Here is a 20,487-nt window from a genome sequence, read left to right on the forward strand (position 1 = left end):
GATTTTTTTGCACCCTCAGATTCCAGATTTTCAAATAGTTATATCTCGGCCAAATATTGTCCTAACATATCCTAACAAACCAGACATCAATGGAAAGCTTATTTATTCAGCTTTTATATGATGTATAAATCTCAATTTCGAGAAATTGACCCTTATGACTGGTTTTGTGGTCCATGGTCACATATTTGTGTGATTGAGCCCAAAAAATATACAAACTCTTTGATATCCTTTTTATTATTATTATTATTATTATTTACAGTGACCTGCATACTAAAACTCCAGGACTGGACCCGACCAAGCTCAATGTATTTAAAACTGTAAAAGAAATCACTGGTGAGAATGCAGTGGTTTAATATTGGACATTTGTAATGATTAAAATGATGTGTCATGTAGGGGAACTTTGGCCCCTCAGTGTTCATAAACCTTCCTGAAGATCTCATTCCTCTCCCAACTCAAAGGCTACCTGGTGATTCAGCAGTGGCCGGAAGACATGCCGTCCCTCAGTGCCTTTGAAAACCTTGAGGTCATCCGTGGACGTACAAAAAAGCAGTAAGTTAATAAAAAATACTGCAGTGTCAAATATGTCAGCAATCTCAGAGAATTTTGACATTACGACATAAATGAATGATTTTGTTCTTGCTCCCACAGAGGTGCATTCAGCTTTGCTGTCACCCAAACTGAAATCACATATTTTGGCCTGCGTTCTCTGAGGGAGATCAGTGATGGTGATGTGGTCATCTCTCAGAATAAGCATCTCTGCTACACCAGCCCTGACCACTGGAAACACCTCTTCAAATCTAAACAACAGATTGTCAAAATGTCATTCAATGCTGATGCTGCCACCTGTGGTAATGAATTAAAACAATAACACCTTTCAAATAATTTCAATTTAGTTCACCCAAAAATGACAGTTCTGTTTTAGGTTACTCACCCGTATGTCATCCCAAACCTGTACTGTATGTGGCTGTGTTTTTTTTTTCTTTTCTGTATAGCACAAAAGGAGAATTTTAAAACAATTTTCACACAGTCCTTTTCCAAACACGGCTCATAGTGACCACATCTGTCACGCTAAAAAACACAAAATATCATGAAAGCTCCATAAATGTAGTTCATATAACTTATAAATAACATAAAAAAAAATTACGGGTTTGGTGCATTAGTAAATAGTACCAGAATTCTCTCTTTTGGGTGAGCTACAGTATTCCTTCAAATGCAAGCATCCATTTGTAATAGAATGTTGCTTTTACAGACATTTGACTCAAGGTTGATTTAAAACACATGCTCTATCTTTTGAGTTGATATCTTATCTGAATGTCTGTGTTACAGCGAATCAGAACAGCACATGTGATGAGATGTGCACAAATGATGGCTGCTGGGGTCCTGGTCCCACTATGTGCTTCACCTGTAAGCATTACACCCGTAAAAAACACTGTGTGGCTTCCTGCAACCTGCTGGCTGGGTGAGTGAGAGCTCTGTTATGCCTTCTCAGTTTATCCATGTTTAAACTCAAAATAACAGCTCTACAATAGGCCATGTCTCCGATTGCAAACATTTAAATCCTTATCTTGAATTTTTTATCTTGCATTAAAAATGCAGGTTAAAAAAAAACACACTAAATATGACAATTCTGTCAGTCTCATGCCATTTCAATATGTATGACTTTTGTTCTTCTGCAAAACATAAAGATTTAAAGAAGAATATTTCAGCTCAATGCAAGTAAATGGTGAAGATTTTTAAAACTTTGAAGGTCCAGAAGTCAGCATAAATGCATTTTGCATTCAATCAATACAAATTGTTTTTATTATTATTTTATTCAATCAATAAAATAATAAATAAAATGTTTATTTATTTATTTACTGTATGTATGTATGTATGTATTTATTTATTTATTTATTTATTTATCTATCTGTCTGTCTGTATGTATGTATGTTTTTTCTGTTTGTTTATTTATTTATTTTATGGAGTAAACCACTTATTTTATTTTGTGATTATGGTCAGCTGACTATACATTATCCCTTACCTTTTTGGCCTACTTTTAATGAAAGGAACATAGAAACAGGGCATGGAAATGTCTGGAAAAGTGGCACAACTATTTAGTGAATTTGCTCCTTTAGCTGTACTTTTGGTGTTAAGTGATTTTTTTTGGTCACACTTTAGTTTAGGGACCAATTCTCACTATTTAACTATTAACTGACTTTTGCATTGATAAACTCCTAATTACTGCCTATTAATAATTAGTAAGGTAGTTGTTAAGTTTAGGTGTGGGGTAGAATTAAGGGATGTAGAATATGGTTATATGTAGAATAAGGCATTAATATGTGCTTTATAAGTACTAATAAACAGCCAGTATATGCAGTAATAAACAGTTAGTAGTAATATGCATGCTAATAAGCAACTAGTTAATTGTGAGAACTGGTCCCTAAACTAAAGTATTACCATTTGTTTTTTCAATGATGATTTCAACTATATTGACCAGAATGGATTTCTGTCCATACAGTGAGCCACGTGAATATGAGGTCAATCAAACGTGTGTCGAATGCGATCCTGAATGTCTGCTCATGAATGAAACCCTGACCTGCACCGGCCCTGTAAGTATCAAACCAGTCCTACAGTACCACATGTTCTGCTGTCAGTAAATAGTGTTTATTCTTATTTTTTTAAAAGCTGATGGCAGCACACCAGTCTCTCAAGCCAATGTTTTCTGTCCTGGAGGCACATCATTAAATTCACATCTCTTGAAGACTGTAGAAAAGTTGCTTGTTGCCATCTAATTGCCAGCTTTTGTCCAGGGACCCGACAAATGTACTGTTTGTGCAAACTACAAAGATGGGCCGCACTGTGTACCACGCTGCCCGCAAGGCATACCGGGAGAGAAAGACATACTCATTTGGAAATACACTGACAGGATGCGAGTGTGCCAGCCCTGTCATGAGAACTGCACCCAGGGGTGAGAGAGGCATCGTATATGATGCTTTAATTTGAATGTAATGACATGAAACGGTCATTTGTGCAATTTAACCAGGTTCATCAGGGATTGCAGCGTGCACTAGTTGTGATTGATGAATTTCATGTTTTGCTTTGCAGATGTACTGGGCCTGATCTGAAAGACTGCAAAGATTTCAAAGGGTAAGAAATGAATCTGTCTCGTAATACTTTGTTGTATATTTCTCCACTTTTCCAGAATATCCCAAGAATCCCAAGAATGTTCATCCTCATAAATCGCCATAGTTTCTGTCGAAAAAAAAAAGTAATAAAGAGGCTGTGAATTAGAACATATTTTTAGAAAATGATACCAAATACTCAAGCCTTTATCACAGTGGATGTCTAGGAATAAATTAAATTTGATGAAATTTCATTTATTTCATTTATAAATGAAAGGAATAAATATAGTTTTTATATCAGGAAATTGAAAATCATGAAAAGTGGGATGAAAAAAGCCCCGCAGAGAATGAGAATCTGAGCTGTCATCTGATTTTTGATTTTGAGTATGCAAAATCCATCCATCATTTGACAGTCTGTCTTTAGTAATAAAATTTATTTATTAATATTTAATGTACTGTATATATATATATATATATATATATATATATATATATATTATTTGTCAATGGATATATATAATTTTAAGGTCCAATTCTCGCCATTAACAAACCAAACCACTTTTACCTCAATAAACTCCAAATTTGCTGTTAGTAAGGTAGTTAGTAAGGTAGTTGTTAAGTTTAGGTATTGAGTAGGATTAGGGATGTAGAATATGGTCATGAATATTTGCTTTATAAGTACTAATAAACAGCCAGTATGTTAATAGAAGGCATGCTAATAAGCAACTAGTTAATAGACAGAATTGGTCTCTATACTAAAGTGTTACCAAATTCAGACATGATTCCTCTTGATTGGCCTTATAAGTTATGAATAATGAAAATGGTTGAAATATACATATAATTCATGGAATAATTAAATATGAAATAATAATTCATAAATAATAATATAATTCATAAATATATTTTTTTAATTAAACAATAAAAACAGCGACATGCCACTGAGAACCTCCGTCCCAATTCTGAGGGGGTCCTCTTATGCCTAGGGTTTAACTTATTTCTTATTTCAAATAAAAAACAGTTTTTTACCCTTCAAATCTAAATTTCTATAAGTTCATTCACACCTAAATAGACAAAAAAAAATCATCCAATGACAAAAAAAATGTTAAACTCAAAACAGTTCGAATGGAATAATTCTCGCAAATGTCGATGTTCAGATGAAAATTCAACATCAATAAGAGCATAACTACTCAATCAATTTTGAGATTTAGTGACATCTATGGTCAAGAGAGGACCGTCTTCCACTACATGCAAAAAGTTTAACTCCGTAATGTTCCTGTAGTTCCGGTTTGCCCATGATTGCCGCTGGTGTGGTTGGAAGTCTGCTGGCGTTTGTTATCCTGGGTCTAGGAGTTGCTGTTCTACTGCGCAGACGGCACATCAAAAGGAAGAGAACCCTACGACGACTCCTGCAAGAAAGAGAGGTAAGACCTCAAGACAACCATAATCTGAATATTCTGAGGATCTACTGTTAAACAACCAAACGCTTATGGTGTGTGCACACCAAAAGCTAAGCGAATATTCGCAGTGTGTTACTCGCTCTAGATTACATACAGGATGTAATTCACGTCTTTGCTTTGACTTTGGATGTTATCTACTCGAGCAAATAATTACATTTGCTTTTGGTGTGCACACACCATTAAAGGAAGAGAGCTGGCAGAGCTTGGTGAAACCAAGTAAGATCAATTCAGTGAAGCCAGCTTACTGTTGTAGTGTCAACAGTGAATATTATGAATGCTGATGGAAATCAGTCATTGAGGTGCAATAGCTTCCATGAATACAGATAAATGCCAGCCCATGCTAATTCAAAGACAGGATGTGTGTTTATGTGTGGAGGGGAGCTTTCCTGACTCTTATTTGTCTCTAAAGCTAGTGGAGCCTCTGACCCCCAGTGGCGAAGCCCCCAACCAGGCCTTGCTGCGCATCCTCAAAGAGACGGAGTTCAAGAAGATCAAAGTGCTTGGGTCCGGAGCTTTCGGCACTGTGTATAAGGTGACTGACCTCCCTTTAAAGGGATAGTTCACTCAAAAAAGAACATTCTGTCATCATTTACTCACCCTACATACAGGTTTGGAACAACTTAAGGGTGAGTAAATTATGACAATGTTCATTTTTGGGTGAACTGTCCCTTTAAGGTTGCTTATTTAAATACTTGTTGCTACGTGCTTTTCTTCTTTCCTCTTTTGATGCCTATTTAATTTTCTCTAGATCTGTAGCCATAAATGTTATCTTTTTATCTCAGGATGATTTCAGCTGTGAAACCTCATCGGTTACAAAACACTGGGTGTTGCTTTGATTGCAACATGAAATATTAAGACAGATAGATGTCTGTTCCTGCAGGGCTTGTGGGTTCCAGAGGGAGAGAGTGTGAAGATCCCCGTCGCCATTAAGGTATTACGAGAAGCCACGTCTCCCAAAGCAAACACGGAGATCTTGGATGTGAGTATTAAAGTCTGAATCTCAGTTTTTGTCCTGTCACATTTGACCTTATTCACGACTTAGACTGTGACTCAAGGTCTTGTTGTCAGTTTACTGCTGAAAATACTGCATAGACAATTAAAGAGGCTTTTAACAAGTGAAGTGGCTGGCTGAAATTGCCAAACAATTGAAGTTATTTGTAGTTGCCACTTGGTTAGATATTTTGTATCTAATGCAGTGAAGTTAGCTTTTAAGTGTGACTTAAATTTCCAAATACTTTTTGGGACACTGTAATCTGGACTCATATTTTTTTATATGTGCTAATTACTAGGGATGCACGATATTATCGGACCAATATCGGAATCGGCCGATAAAGGCTTTAAATGTAAATATCGGCATCGGCCCGATATGAAAAAGTATGCCGATATGTCTTGCCGATAAGAGGCATACATTAACTCACATGTGCTCAGGGTGTGCTAGCGATTAGATCACATCAACAGTGCGATTAGATCACGTCAGCAGTGTGGCTCATTCTTGAAGCAAAGTTTTGCCTGAATGGTGATTGGATTCACTGTTTTGGATCGCTGCATTTAAACTGAGAATACAGAATGACGCATTTGGTGATATGTGATATAGTCAACAGTAATAGCACATGCAGCGGCAGCCTCCCCCGGGCCCTAATGCCCAAGGAGTTTTAATTCCATAGGGGGCACTGTTGGCCTCCTTCTAATCAAATGAAAGCAAAATACACAAATAATATTTAGACTGTGTTTGATTAAATAAAGCAGTAATTGATGCCATAAAATCATGAGTATGTTTTGATTTAAAGGTCAGATGCTATAGCTTACATGAACAAAAATAAATGAATCACAAAAATGAAACTTAAATTAAATAATTTTATATATACTGATTTATTCATTAATGTGTAATATGTTATATTTTTTAAACAAATTATGAGCTCTAAAAGATTTTCTGAATTTTTACAACTCTTTTGCTTTAGACCATAAAAAAAATTTTAAATCTTAAAATAAAATGTTATGGTTACCACTGCATCTTTCTGAATTTTTTTTTTTTTTAAATGCAGTGTTTGACTATAGTTTATTTATAGTTATTTTCAAATTTTCAATGTACTGTCATTATAAAATAACTTCATTATTGTTTATTTAATTTAACAAATTCTAAGTTCTTTTTAAAAACTAACCAAAATTAAAAATAATTTGCTTATAATTTCTGCACAGGAGAGATTTGGTGTTGTTTCCAAACAAAAGGAAATATATCGGTATCGGCATCGGTTATCGGCCAAAATGAGTTGAAAAATATCAGCATATCGGATATTGGCAAAAATACAATATCGTGCATCCGTACTAATTACTCCAGCATGCTTTAGCGAGTGAAAGAAAACATTTTAAATTTTGACAAAATTTGAAAGTTGGCTTTGTATTTCACTAAAATCAAACACTTTTCTCTACATTCTTTGCCTATAATGTGATTATTCATGCATCTGTGCTGTATCTGTGTGATCCAGTTAACATGTCAATTATTTCAGTAAACACAGACAGTAAAATCAACATTTTGTCATTCTAGTTAAGATGATGATTGTGCAGAAAAGGCCTTATTCTCCAATGAAGAGCGCAGCTGAATTTTATACTATATAACCTTGAGTTAAAGGGTAACCTGACCAGTTCCCGCTGGATGTTGTGTGGAGTTGATATAGAACAGAAAACTTGGAGGAGGAATTCCTGCTTTCTGCATGCGCTCCATCACTGCAACAGCAAACAAGACCTTTCTAGCACAAAGAATGTAATTTCCTCCAATATTCTCTTTGATTGTGAGGATGTGGCTGCGCAGGCCGCTTCTCAAGGTCACTTTGAAGATAACTCATGTATGTAAACACCCAGTACAGTATAACTTTTTGAGAGTCTGCAGAAACTGAAATCTAACAGTCCTTTGAATATTAAAAAGAAAAAAAAAAGAATTGAAAAAATTAATGAAATCGAGACTGAGATTGAGACCAGTCACTCCCTCATTTTTTGAAAGGAAAAGGTTGGTGGTAATGACTCTAAGTTGTCTTGAAAAAAAAAAAAAAAACAGATTATGTTTCTGCGAAGTTTACTTTTTCCTGAAGCATTTTTCTTCAGATCTCCAGGCCTCCATCCCTGCAAATATTTTGTAATGCACTCTAGGCACCTCATTTGTTAGTTTTAAGTCTGTAGGGACTATACACAGCGACTGTATTTGTCAGTGCTGCTGTATATTATGTATATGGTGCATTTGTGCTGACCTCATTTGTTTGTATATAAAGGAGGCCTATGTGATGGCGAGCGTTGAGCATCCTCACGTGTGTCGTCTGCTCGGCATCTGCTTGACCTCCACCATCCAACTTATCACCCAGTTGATGCCCTACGGCTGTTTGCTGGACTACGTCAGAGAAAATAAGGACAACATTGGCTCTCAACACCTGCTCAACTGGTGTGTGCAGATTGCTAAGGTAAATGGATTGTTCTTTTAATTGTGTTTCTGCTAACCACTGAGTCATTTCGTTTGATGATGAACATATTTTGAGATGTCAATTTAATGTGTCAATTTAATAAATATTCTAATATATATATATATTTTTTTTTAAACATTTATTTTATTATTTAAATGTATTATTTTAAATAAAATTATTAATTACAATTATTAGCAGTTAATTTGATTAATTATTAATTGATATGCTTCTCTAGTTTAGTTTACGCCACAGTATTTTCTCCCATTTCTCAATTGCCCTATTTGAAAGAAGGAAAAAGGTGAAAAATGCAGTTTAATACATCATGTTTAAAGTAAAACTAGAAGATGTATGAATATATTTTTAGATTTAGAATGAACTGATATGCCTATCCAGGTTTCTTGCTGATGATATGAAACTAAAAATAGGTAATATCACTCACAACTCACAAATATTCAAAATTTTTAGTCATATCTAATTTCTGAAGTGCAAATCAGTAGCTGTGAAGATTCTTTTAGCAGACAGGCTGCACTGCTGAGGGAATAACATTTCTTTTTTGAGAGAAACTTTGATCAGAATATGACTAGAAAATGTAGCGATATGGTTGATATGATGATTTAACATTCCGAGAAAAGCTTGATCAAATATACTTTCATGTTCTCAAATACTGTCTGACTTTTTTGAATATCATCAATTTGCACAGTAATTTCTGTAACAGTTGTGTTTCCCATTCTCCCCTAATGATCCATACAATATTTTCCCTTATCCATGCACTTCTTAGAGTCTATTTACACTTATTTTACTCGATCAGTCACTTAATGACATTTGATTTGATAATGAACAGGTTTTTTTTTGTTTGTTTGAAATGTCAATTTTCAATATTCAGTACAATTAATAAAAAAAATTAAATAAATTATTTTAATAATTTAAAAATTAAATGATTAAAAATAAGTCTTTTAATATGTTATTATTCTTTTTATATCATTTAAATTGATTATTTTAAATAAAATTATTCATAATGATTATCAACAATTAATTTGATTATTAATTGATGGGCCACCCCAGTTTAATTTATGTTTTCCCTTATCAGGGCACTTCTTAGAGCCTATTTACATTTACTTTAGTCACTTTACAGTCGTGATTAGTCAGTTTGCTATCAGATTCAGTATGGAAGTTCCATTTACATTCAAAATGCATAACAATCTACTATTCATATATGCAAATAATAGGAATTCATTCACTTCTGTGATGATTTAAAAAAAAAAGCTGCATATTGAAGTATTGCAGTGTTTGATTACCACTATTTTTCCCTCCATGTGTCTCAATATGATGACATTGTTCCGTTTGGATCTGATAAAGGTTCTGTATGTGGCTCATAAACACTTTACACTTGGTCTTTTCATGATTGCATGATCGAACTGCCAAATGTAAATGCTCCTGTATCATTAAATATTTAGAAGCTTTTGGGATGATATGTGGACATGAAGGCCACATTAATTAATTTTATTCTGTTACCATTGAATTTTCATTCCCGCTTGAAGGAGTACATCATTATATTAGCTCATGTCAACAAATCTTTTGAATTTCTCTGACTTTTATTAGGGAATGAGTTACCTAGAAGAGCGCCATCTTGTGCACAGAGACTTGGCTGCTCGTAATGTGCTGGTGAAGACCCCTCAACATGTAAAGATCACTGATTTTGGCCTGGCCAAGCTGTTGAATGCTGATGAGAAGGAATATCACGCAGATGGTGGAAAGGTCTGTTATTTCTTTTTGTGAGAAAGTGGATAACTAAGTGAAAAACTGTTCCTAAACTGTCCAAACCAATTTAAAATATTTTGTATAGCTCTTTTCACAGTACACATAATTTACAGAAATTCATACTGTTATGTCTAAAATGCCTTAGTGCTTTACCGTAAACTATTATAAAAACTAATGAAGTGATGATTGTGGCCTTATTAGTGTCTCAACAGTATAAGACTAGGACTACTAACAATCAGATGTTCATCTTTAGAATGCATCCAATGTGTTCACTTCCAATTATAACATTTGAAATAGAGATTTCATGTTGTCCGTTTATATCCTTCAACAGGTGCCAATAAAATGGATGGCGCTGGAATCCATCCTGCACAGGACATACACCCACCAGAGTGACGTCTGGAGTTATGGTTAGAAACAGTTTGCTAATAGCAGAAATATTTGTCATTGCTTTTTTCAGACATTAAAGTTAACATTAAAAAGTTTTGGTCCGTTTTACTTTAGTAGGTTTCAGAGTACAAAGGAAAACTCATTAAGAAAAAAAAGTTTTCTTTGAAATTGTAGGAAGTGGATAGGGTTGATTTTGATTCATGTTGACTTTTAATAGCTTTGTTTTAAAGCTGAGGATCTCTCAGTATTGAATGAATGTATCAGTTGTTCATTGAATGATACACTACTTTAGGTGTGACAGTCTGGGAACTGATGACATTTGGAACAAAGCCCTATGATGGAATTCCTGCAAGTGAAATTTCCGAAGTTCTAGAGAAAGGAGAAAGACTTTCACAGCCTCCTATCTGCACCATTGATGTGTACATGATAATGGTCAAATGTAAGTTTGATTCATTGCTGTATTGTGAAGTAGACATATGTAGTACTTTCTTCCTGTTTAATCAATGGTTCTGTCAGGACCACTATTGTCAAATATGATTGACGATTAGCATACAGTTTGGATTGGCGGTATGGTTCTGGGCAAGAACTCCCTGCGCATCCATGGAGTCAGCTGATGCGCGCTTGAATAACGTGACCTGCCAGAACTAACGCTACGCTTGATTTTTCACACATGAAACCCATTAATATGCCATACAATTGTTAAATCTATTTTTCCAGTAAAGGTATCCCATCTATTTGGAAAAGCAATGGCTTTGTGTGTTTTATACATATTGTTTCCATAAATCAATTGTTATGAGGGGGAACCAGTGACAGATTTAGTTCCCTCTGTAAGATAATATATGAAGAAAGCATGAAAAACATTTTTTTTATCTACTTAGCAATTCATCATTCTGTATATAGCTGTAGTAGCGTTGACTCTTTATTTAGGGATGCATTGATCATTTAATACCGATTTACTTATTAATATTATTATTATTTTATATTATTAAATTGATAATATTGTCAAGTTATGGCTGACTAACTTCGGTAACACTTTAGAGTAAGGAACACTTATTCACTATTAACTCTGACTTTTCCCTCAATAAATTCCTAATTTGCTGCTTATTAATAGTTAGTAAGGTAGTTGTTAAGTTTTGGTATTGGGTAGGATTAGGGATGTAGAATAAGGTCATGTAGAATAAGGCATTAATATGTGCTTAATTAGTACTAATAAATGGCTAATATTCTAGTAAAATGCATGCTAATAAGCAACTAGTTAAGAGACCCTAAAATAAAGTGTTACCCTAACTTCAAATGACATTTTGTTTGATTAAATTCAAAATAAAACACTAAAACTATCATTCTAATTTCTGAAAGTAAATTCAGGCATCACAACATTATAGTATATGAAATGAAGATTGAGATCGATGAATAAAATTACATTTAAATGATTAGTGTTTTCAAGGATTCATTTTGAGCATACACAATTAAATATCCAATATCGGCCAATATCCTATATCAAACGATGCCTATAAATTAAAAAGTCTATAATATTGACCAATAACCAATATGATACTGATATATTGTGCATCCCTAATTTAATTGAATCTGAACAAAAAAAAAATGAGTTTGAAGCAACATTAGAGTGGTTAGGAGATTATACATTTAGAGTTTTTTTCATCATCTCCTTTATCATCACGTCACTGTTTTCATCCAGGTTGGATGATTGATGCAGAGAGCAGACCTCGCTTCAGGGAGCTCATCGCGGAGTTTACTAAAATGGCACGTGACCCGTCCCGCTATCTCGTCATTCAGGTAAGAGAAACACAAATCTGAATTCTTCACTGGAGCATTGCTGATCACTGATCCGTGTTTTCCTGTTAACAGGGTGACGATCGGATGCATTTACCCAGTCCTTCTGACTCCAGGTTCTACCGCAGTCTGATGAGCGGAGAGCTGGACGAAGCCGTGGATGCAGATGAGTATTTAGTGCCCAATCACAGCTTCTTCAGCAGCCCCAGCACCTCCCGCACGCAGCTGCTGCACTCTGTGGTAATACACACAGACACGCGCTACTGGTTCATATTCAGTTCATGAAATGCCTTCCTTACATTCTGTTAGTCATTTCAAATACCAGCTCATTTCTAATATACAGTTTCAACCTCATTATAAAAATGATAAAGACACCGTACAACATAACATGATGTTTTGTAACATGTTTTTTACATTGTTACAAAAAATATATTTCAAATAAATGCTGTTCTTTTGAACTTTCTAATTATAAAAAATCCTGAACAAAAAATATCATGAAAATATACAACAAAAATATTAAGCAGCACAATGTTTTCAACACTGATAATAAGAAATATTTCTTGATCATGTGACACTGAAGACTAAATTACTTTTTAAAATGTTTTAAAATAGAAAGCAGTTATTTTAAATTTCACAATATTACTGTTTTTACTGTTTTTTGATCATGTAAATGCAGCCTTGCTACCTACATTACCAATATTAAAATGTATACTATTTTGTTTAAATAAAAAAAAATAAACTCAATAGTTAAAAAATTAAGTTTATGTAGGCATCACAGCATCTTAATTACAATATGAAAAATGAGTATTCATTTTCAGTTAAAAACAGTTTTACATTTTACATTTAAGGGCATGCACGAATATCGGCCAATATACATCCAATATTACACAATGCCAATAAGTGAAGAAATCTCTAATATTAGCCCATAACCAATACTGTGTATTGTGATTCCATTGGAAAAAAAAATGTGATCAGAGTAGGCGAGCAAAAATCAAATTTAGAGTTCTATATTCTGTACTAAATTATATACTAAATGAATGCAGTGGCCTATGGACAGCCCGTCTTAAAACCTCTGTCACAGCTAAAAAGTCCTTGCGGTACCAATAATACAGTGACTGGATGCGATATCAAATCGGATATCAGACAGTGTTGTGTGCTTTCACTCAAGAGGAATGAAAGTTCATATTGCAGAGGCGTATGTACCTGGCCTGATTTTCGTCTTCTTCTGGCCTGGCCTCCTTCACTCTCTTCCTGTTCCGCTGTCCTTCTGTCTCTCCGGCCTCTCCCCCGCTTCCTCCCAGCTGCCTCCTGATTAATGACCGTTCCGCAGCAGAAAAGCAAAGCATGTCTGTCCAAGAGGACTCGCCAGGCCTCAGCGTTCTGAGTGTTTCCTGGCCTCAAGCCTGCCGCTGAGTGTGTGCAAAGTTCCTTCTGCCTTTCAAGTCTGATTGCTTTCACGGTCAACACTTGTTAAATTTTTTTTGGCAGAATGAAGACCTTGAGCTCAGACAGAGTCTTCTATAACACAGTCATTGAGGCATAGCCATTTAAGGCTGTAGTTTCTCTGACAGATGGTAGCTTATTTAGCTTGTGTTTTTTTTCCCCCTAGTTCCTGGTGTTTTATGAACGCGTTTTGTAATGGTCCAGGAGCCTCAATAAGGCTGGGTTCTGTTCTCCTCGAAACAGGTACAGGCCTGTTTTGTGCACGTGGTGTTGACTACAAAGATTTATCCAGTCCTCAGTCATCATCTTTATATGTCAGTTGAATGGATTAACCATTGTACAAACATCGACTAGAAATAATGCAAAAAAATACATTACATTACATGTGTACTACATCACTATCACAAGGGTCTTCAAAACAAGATCGGTAGTTGTACAGTACTGCATTTTTTTTTTTAAATCTTGATCTAAATGTTTCATGTCCCCTCCCATATTAAAATGTGTTCATTACAATAAATTAAAATAATGTAGAATGTGAAATATGCTCATTTTAATGGCATTGCAATGTATATGCAAGTTATTAAAGGACAAGTTTATATAATAATGCTACACTCAGTTGGGGTTGCATTATTAGAATCACCAATTTAATTCAAACAAGCTTCCAACACCCACTTGCACTATTTATAGAAAAACTAGTGAAAGATTTATTTCACAACAGTATTTGGTTTACATTACAAATACATACTTGTTTTTAAAGATTTAATAATAAACACATGGTTATTTTTGTTTCAGAGTCTCAACAGCAGCATTGGGAACTGTCATAGCAGAAACGGGGTAAGTTACTCATATCAAATCAAATGAAATTAATTTTATTTATAAAGCACAATAAAAACAAGAGGAGTTGACCACTGTGCTGTAAAAACCATACTAAAATAAACATCAAAAACATAAAAAGTGTGTATACACTTTATAGACTGCAATGCAATAAGGGGCGGAGACATCAAAACACTAATAAGTGATTCACCTTAGAATGTAGGAGCATTTATAAGTTTGGGTTTTTAATATAGTAGTAAAGTAGTATCCGGTCAGAGCTTTAAACACAAAAAGTACAATTTTAAAAACAATTCTGTCATGGAACAGCAGCCAGTTCAGAGAGCATAATATAGGGGAGATATGATCAAATTTCCAGGTGCCAGTCAGGAATCTGGCAGCTGCATTTTGAACCATTTGAAGACAATTGATATTAGATTGACTTATACCAATATAAAGATAATTGCAGTAGTCAAGTCAAAATGTATCACTCTCTCAAACTCTGCAAAATGTAAGAAACTCTTTGCCTTAGATAGCAATTTTAATTGGGGGGGGAAATGATTTCACTACAGCATTTTTCTGTTTTTCAAATTTAAGTGCAGAATCAAAAACAACACCCAAGCTTTTCACAGAAAGTTTTATATATAAGAGAGCAAATCTCCCAAGTCACAATCAGAGATACCTAAAGTGCTTGAAGGCCCAAACACAATAACATCTGCTTTGCTTTCATTAAGATGTTAAAAAAAAATGAAAGAAAACTTGATATCAGACAGACACACGGCTAAAGGACCTTACGCCTTTTTTGTCATTGTGCTTCAAGGGCAAATAAATTTGGGAGTCACCATCATAAAAATGAAAGGACACCCCAAGCTTAATAAAAATGCAACTCATATATAAAGGAGACATATATAATGAGAACAGAACAGGGGCCAAAATGGAGCCCTGAGGTACTCCATAATTCAAAACAGAAGTAGATGAAGAAAAACCATCAAGACAAACCTAAAAAGTCAGACATCAAGACGGTATCACATTGCTAACTAATAACTCGCACAACCAAATAAATAAATACAATAGATTTTAAGATTGCAGTAGCAATTGTTATAGCATGTGGTTATAGCATGCGCATTTCAGTTTTAATACTTCTACAAAATAAATTCCCCTGCATATATATATATATATACAGGTGCATCTCAATAAATTAAAATGTCGTGGAAAAGTTAATTTATTTCAGTAATTCAACTCAAATTGTGAAACTCGTGTATTAAATAAATTCAGTGCACACAGACTGAAGTAGTTTAAGTCTTTGGTTGGTTTAATTGTGATGATTTTGGCTCACATTTAACAAAAACCCACCAATTCAACAAATTAGAACGGTTTAACCATGATGACACTTGCTTTAATAAGCTTTTACTTTCTCTCAGAATGGTTACCCAGGAAGGGAGAACAGCTTGGTTCTGCGTTACATCCCAGACCCGACAGAACGCTTCCACGAGGGAGACTTCCAGCCCGCTCCAGGTTGGAATGGTACAAATTTTCACACAGCTTTTTTACATAAAACAAAATCATCAGGGGCTGACAGGCTAGTAAGTGCACACTACTTGTGGGCTCTAGGTTTTTGCATTAGGAACAGCCCGTACTTTTAAGTCTCTTTTTACTAAAAACACTTCAAATTTAGCTTTGAAATCTCAGAATATTAAAATCTTGCCCACTGTGAACAGTTACGTTTTTCAAAATATATAATGAAGTCATACAAGGTTGTCTGGAGCCCCTAAAGGAATATGGTGATGGAAGAAAATATATATGAGATGAGAGGAAAAACAATATTTCTTGGGGGGATGGCAAAGGTTTTGCATGCAAACTCAAAGTTTCTCAGCCAATCATAAATATTTCTCAAGCGAACAAAGTTTTCAGGCACTTACAAAACTTTTGCATGCACACACAAAGTTTCTTGGGGGATCGTAAAGGTTTTGCAAGAGACTTCGATCTCATTCTTATTCATCACCAAGTCCCTTAAGGGCCTGCATAGGTTTGGAATGTCATGAGGGAAATTAAATGATTTTAGGTGCCAGTAATTTTAATAGATGCTAGCACCATCAGGGTATTTTTGTATGTAGAGTTAGTACATCTTAATGAACTGCTAATTAAAATAATTGATGGAATAAATTGTTTATTTAACCCCATATTGTCCTCTTTCCCAGAATATATCAACCAGAATGAATCATTGATGTCCAGCATGACCAACCCAATATACCAACACCCTGGACCCCCTCGCACACTTCCGCACTCTTCATCAGCGCTGGACGAAACTGAGGAAGAATACCTGAACTGCTTTAAGAGCCCCGCTGCTGCCGCCCCACCCGAGTATCTGAACATGTCCCACATGCAGCTCCTCTCCAGCCAGCCGTTCTTCAGCGTTCGGGGCTTCAACCCCCAGAGCAGCATGGACAACCCTGACTACCAGCAGGACTTCTGCCCCCTGGAGCTCAAAACCAATGGCCACTTACCGGCTGCAGAAAACGCAGAATACATGGGGTTGGAATTGCACTAGCACATTACGGAGAAGAGCAACTGTTAAAATGAGCCACTTTACAGTTGGTAAAAGATGGAAGGACATCTATTTATAGCGGATACACAGGGAGACATTTTGCCGAGTTGTCAGACAGGTATGCCTGCCGTCAAGGACAGAAAGAGCTTTTCATTACCTGGGCTACCTTTCAAATATGCTTGTTTTGTTTTGAGCTAGACTTGGTTGGATCAAACAACTGTGGCTCTCTCCAAAGTGACTATGAATGACGACAGGATATGAATCCCACATCGATGCCAGTGGAAACATGCATGAAATGGCATATCATGAAGCAAGCTTGTCGACCCATGTAAAGACTGCTTTTAGGTAATCTGGTTTCAGTCATGTTAATAATGTTTGAAATGAGCAAACACCATTGTACTGTGCTCAATAGTGTCTGTAATCATGAAACTTTTAAAGATATAGTTGCACCAAAGTATTTGGACACTTAAGTCACTTTTAAAAATCCATTGCATTAGATACGAAATATTAAAGTAAGTGACATCTTTCAAAACTTTGGATTCAGTAAGACATTATTAAATGTGTTTACTCAGCAAGGTTTCAATTCATCAAAAGTGACAGTTAAGCCTTTAACATTGTTACAAAAAATTGAACTTTCATTAAAGAATCCTAAAAAAGTTCCCACAAAAATATTAAGCAACAAAAACTATTACTTAAAATCATAATAATAAGATATGTTTCTTAGTCACCAAGTTAGCATATACTATGAATGACAACAGGATATTAATCCAACGTCGATGCCAGTAGAAATATGCTGGTGTGCTGAAATGGCATATCATGAAACAAGCTCGTCGACACACATGTAAAGACTACTTTCTAAGAGATCTGGTCGCGGTCGAGTCAAAGGAATAGTTCACCCCAAAATGAAAATGTTATTATCATTTACTCATCCTCATGTCGTTTCAAACCTGTATAAGTTTCTTTCTTATGTTGAACACAACAGAAGATATTTTAAAGAATTTTGAAGAACCAATCAGTTGTTGAATACTATGGAATACTATGGAAGTCAATGGGGACCATCAACTGTTTGATTACCAGCATTCTTCAAAATATCTTCTTTGAAAAAAAATATTTTACAGACCCCAAACATTTGAACAGTAGTGTATTACTACTACTTAATATTTTGAAAACCTAATAAACTGGACTAAAAATGTGTTTTCAATACATTTCTGTACATTAAATGCCCTTTGTTTTGATATCATGGGCTAATGCAAAGCCATTTATACATTTTAATAGTGACTCAAGCGTCCAAATTCTTTTTGGGTACACTATATAAGCTGAACTCAGAGGTTGTTTAATTCCTCTCTGCTGTGAATGAAAGTCAAATTTGAGTTAAATTCAAGATTTAACTGCTATGTTTTAGCTGGAAATGTTGGCTGTTGTGGACAGGGCTGTGACGATGAACTGTGTATGGATAGATTCAGCTTCTTCCAAAGGCCAACATATGACTGGTACTTGTACAGAACTGTACAATATATGGCTGGTATTTGCATTATTATATCTAACAGAGTATTTTATCCATTGTCATAAAAACCACATATGGGGTCACTCATATATTCCATGTCTGTTTGTTTGTCCATGTGTCTTCACCCTCCTGTACCTTTCTTGTCTTTTGTAATAGTAACTCAATAAATCTGACACATATCTCACAGACTTGATCTCTATGATGGCTATGTTACACAAAACAAAGTAATGTGGTTGGATATCTTAAATTCACTATCCTTCTTGCTTTGATCATTCCTTTGAAAATTTGCATTTGCCCTCAAAATATGATGACAATGTCCTTTCTTGTCTTTTGTTATATAAGTAAATTCAATAAAGACTTGTTTTTATGAGAGTTGGTCTGTACTTGTAAATTGCGTGTGATAACATCAGTTGTGTTTTAACTGCTATCAGAGCTAATTTCATCAAAGCTTTTTGAATTAATAATTATAATTAATAGTCATGCTTGAACTTGACAGTTATGCATATCACCCACTTTTATGATCATAAACGTGTGAACAAGATGCAAGGTTAAAGAACATCTCGGGTTACGCATGTAACCATGGTTCCCCGAGAGGGAACAAGACGTTGTGTCCTCTAGCGGACATAATGGGGAATGCTGCCAGCATGACCGGTGTCTGAAGCACGTGTAAAACAACGCCAATCCTATTGGTCCACGTGGCCCGTGACGTCATAGGCGGATGCCCAGAAGCATAAAAGGGCACCTGCTGAATACGTCACCAACTTAGTTGTCTGAAGGAGACGTAAACAGGCAGGCTGAAGGCATGGCGAGGAGACGCAACGTCTCGTTCCCTTTCGGGGAACCATGGTTACAAGCGTAACCCGAGACGTTCCCCTTCTAGGGAACTCCACACTGTGTCCTCTAGTGGACACAATGGTGAATGAAATGCCAACTATGCCATGCCAAGGCGCATGCCTGTCCACCTGGTGAGAGACCAAGGAAGTGACAGACATACACCAAGCTTTTCCTCAGAAAGGGACCAAGCCACTGATGCCTCGGGCCGCTCACATAACCTGGCAGAATGGGGGAACCCAATTCAGATAAAGGGGAACATCCAACCCAAGTTAAGAACACAGCTATCCTCAGATAGCTATGCTATGTGAGCATGGATACACAAGACCACTAAAGAGGCAAAACTATAAAGCCTCTGGGGGATCTCAAAGAGATCGCTACTTAAATTAAGGAGAGTAGATGCTGAGCTAGAACACAGCAATCCTCAGATAGCAATATCCTAAGGGTCTTATGAAGACTCGTAGACCATTTTAGAATGAACAATACACAACTAGCCCAGATAGCCAGGTAAGGCCTTCCTGCAAACCTGCCCAGACCACAGAGAGTGGGCTATCTACTTACAACCCTAGCAGGGGAGATAGCACTGTCTAGGCAAGGGCTCAAGGAGACTGCTACTTAAAGACCCTAAGAAGGGAAGCAGTCACTGAGCTAGCACATAGATATCCTCAGATAGCTAACTGCAGATAGATAACAGATCCTCAGACAGATAACTGTCACATAGATATCCTCAGATAGCTATGTACCTAGGAAGGGGCTACCAAAAGGGGGACCGACTGAGACTACCCAGACCACAGAGAGTGAGCTATCTACTTACAACCCAAGGAGGGGAGACAGCACTGTCTAGGTAAGGGCTCAAGGAGACTGCTACTTAAAACCCTAAGCAGGGGAGCAATCACTGAGCTATCCTCAGATAGCTAGGCTCTAGGAAAGGGGAACAGCTAGCACATAGCTATCCTCAGATAGCTATGTTTCCAGGAGAGGGCTCACCGCAACTTGCCAGTTAAAACACAGCTAGCCTCAGATAGCTATATTAAGTAAGCCCGCCCTGCCTTAACAATGGCTGGAATATAACCACCCTCAGATGACTATACGAAGGAGGTCCCCAATCAGTGTCAGTCCCACAGTAGGCTAGCGAAGCACTGTGTTATCGACCAGGAGCTCACAGGAGGGAGATCCGGACCATCAGTAAATGATTCACTAAAGTGCAAACACATAAACATCATTAGTCCAAGATCAAAGCCTGATGTAAGCAGTGACCATAACACTAGAGGCCTGGACACAGCTATCCTCGAATAGCAATTCCCTCAGATAAGGCTGAAGTTTGCCCAGACCACGGAGTGGACCATCTACTTAAGACCCAAAATGGGAAACAGCACAGTCTATGCAAGGGGCTCAAGGAGACCACTACTTAAAA

General features: G+C 36.1%; 1 protein-coding gene across 4 annotated transcripts in view; it reads left to right on the plus strand.

The window, feature by feature from the left end:
• Positions 1-17,330, plus strand: part of LOC107747514 (epidermal growth factor receptor-like) — a 53,864-nt gene extending 36,534 nt beyond the window's left edge. The window contains exons 10-28 of one of the 4 annotated variants that reach the window (XM_016562050.1): positions 260-333; positions 459-549; positions 649-848; positions 1,327-1,459; positions 2,498-2,588; positions 2,790-2,947; positions 3,085-3,126; positions 4,381-4,522; positions 4,968-5,090; positions 5,439-5,537; positions 7,819-8,004; positions 9,604-9,759; positions 10,094-10,169; positions 10,442-10,588; positions 11,846-11,943; positions 12,016-12,180; positions 14,170-14,217; positions 15,615-15,717; positions 16,392-17,330. In XM_016562050.1, coding sequence (XP_016417536.1) covers positions 260-333; positions 459-549; positions 649-848; positions 1,327-1,459; positions 2,498-2,588; positions 2,790-2,947; positions 3,085-3,126; positions 4,381-4,522; positions 4,968-5,090; positions 5,439-5,537; positions 7,819-8,004; positions 9,604-9,759; positions 10,094-10,169; positions 10,442-10,588; positions 11,846-11,943; positions 12,016-12,180; positions 14,170-14,217; positions 15,615-15,717; positions 16,392-16,741 — 2,482 coding nt within the window. In that variant the 3' untranslated portion in view covers positions 16,742-17,330. The remainder of the gene's footprint in view (positions 1-259; positions 334-458; positions 550-648; positions 849-1,326; positions 1,460-2,497; positions 2,589-2,789; positions 2,948-3,084; positions 3,127-4,380; positions 4,523-4,967; positions 5,091-5,438; positions 5,538-7,818; positions 8,005-9,603; positions 9,760-10,093; positions 10,170-10,441; positions 10,589-11,845; positions 11,944-12,015; positions 12,181-14,169; positions 14,218-15,614; positions 15,718-16,391) is intronic. The other 3 variants (XM_016562052.1, XM_016562051.1, XM_016562053.1) reach the window with 3 other exon arrangements.
• The last annotated feature ends 3,157 nt before the right edge of the window (positions 17,331-20,487 follow it).

This window comes from Sinocyclocheilus rhinocerous, unplaced genomic scaffold (genome assembly GCF_001515625.1).
Source record: "Sinocyclocheilus rhinocerous isolate Xijiao unplaced genomic scaffold, SAMN03320098_v1.1 scaffold48, whole genome shotgun sequence".
In the NCBI taxonomy this organism is placed as follows: domain Eukaryota; kingdom Metazoa; phylum Chordata; class Actinopteri; order Cypriniformes; family Cyprinidae; genus Sinocyclocheilus; species Sinocyclocheilus rhinocerous.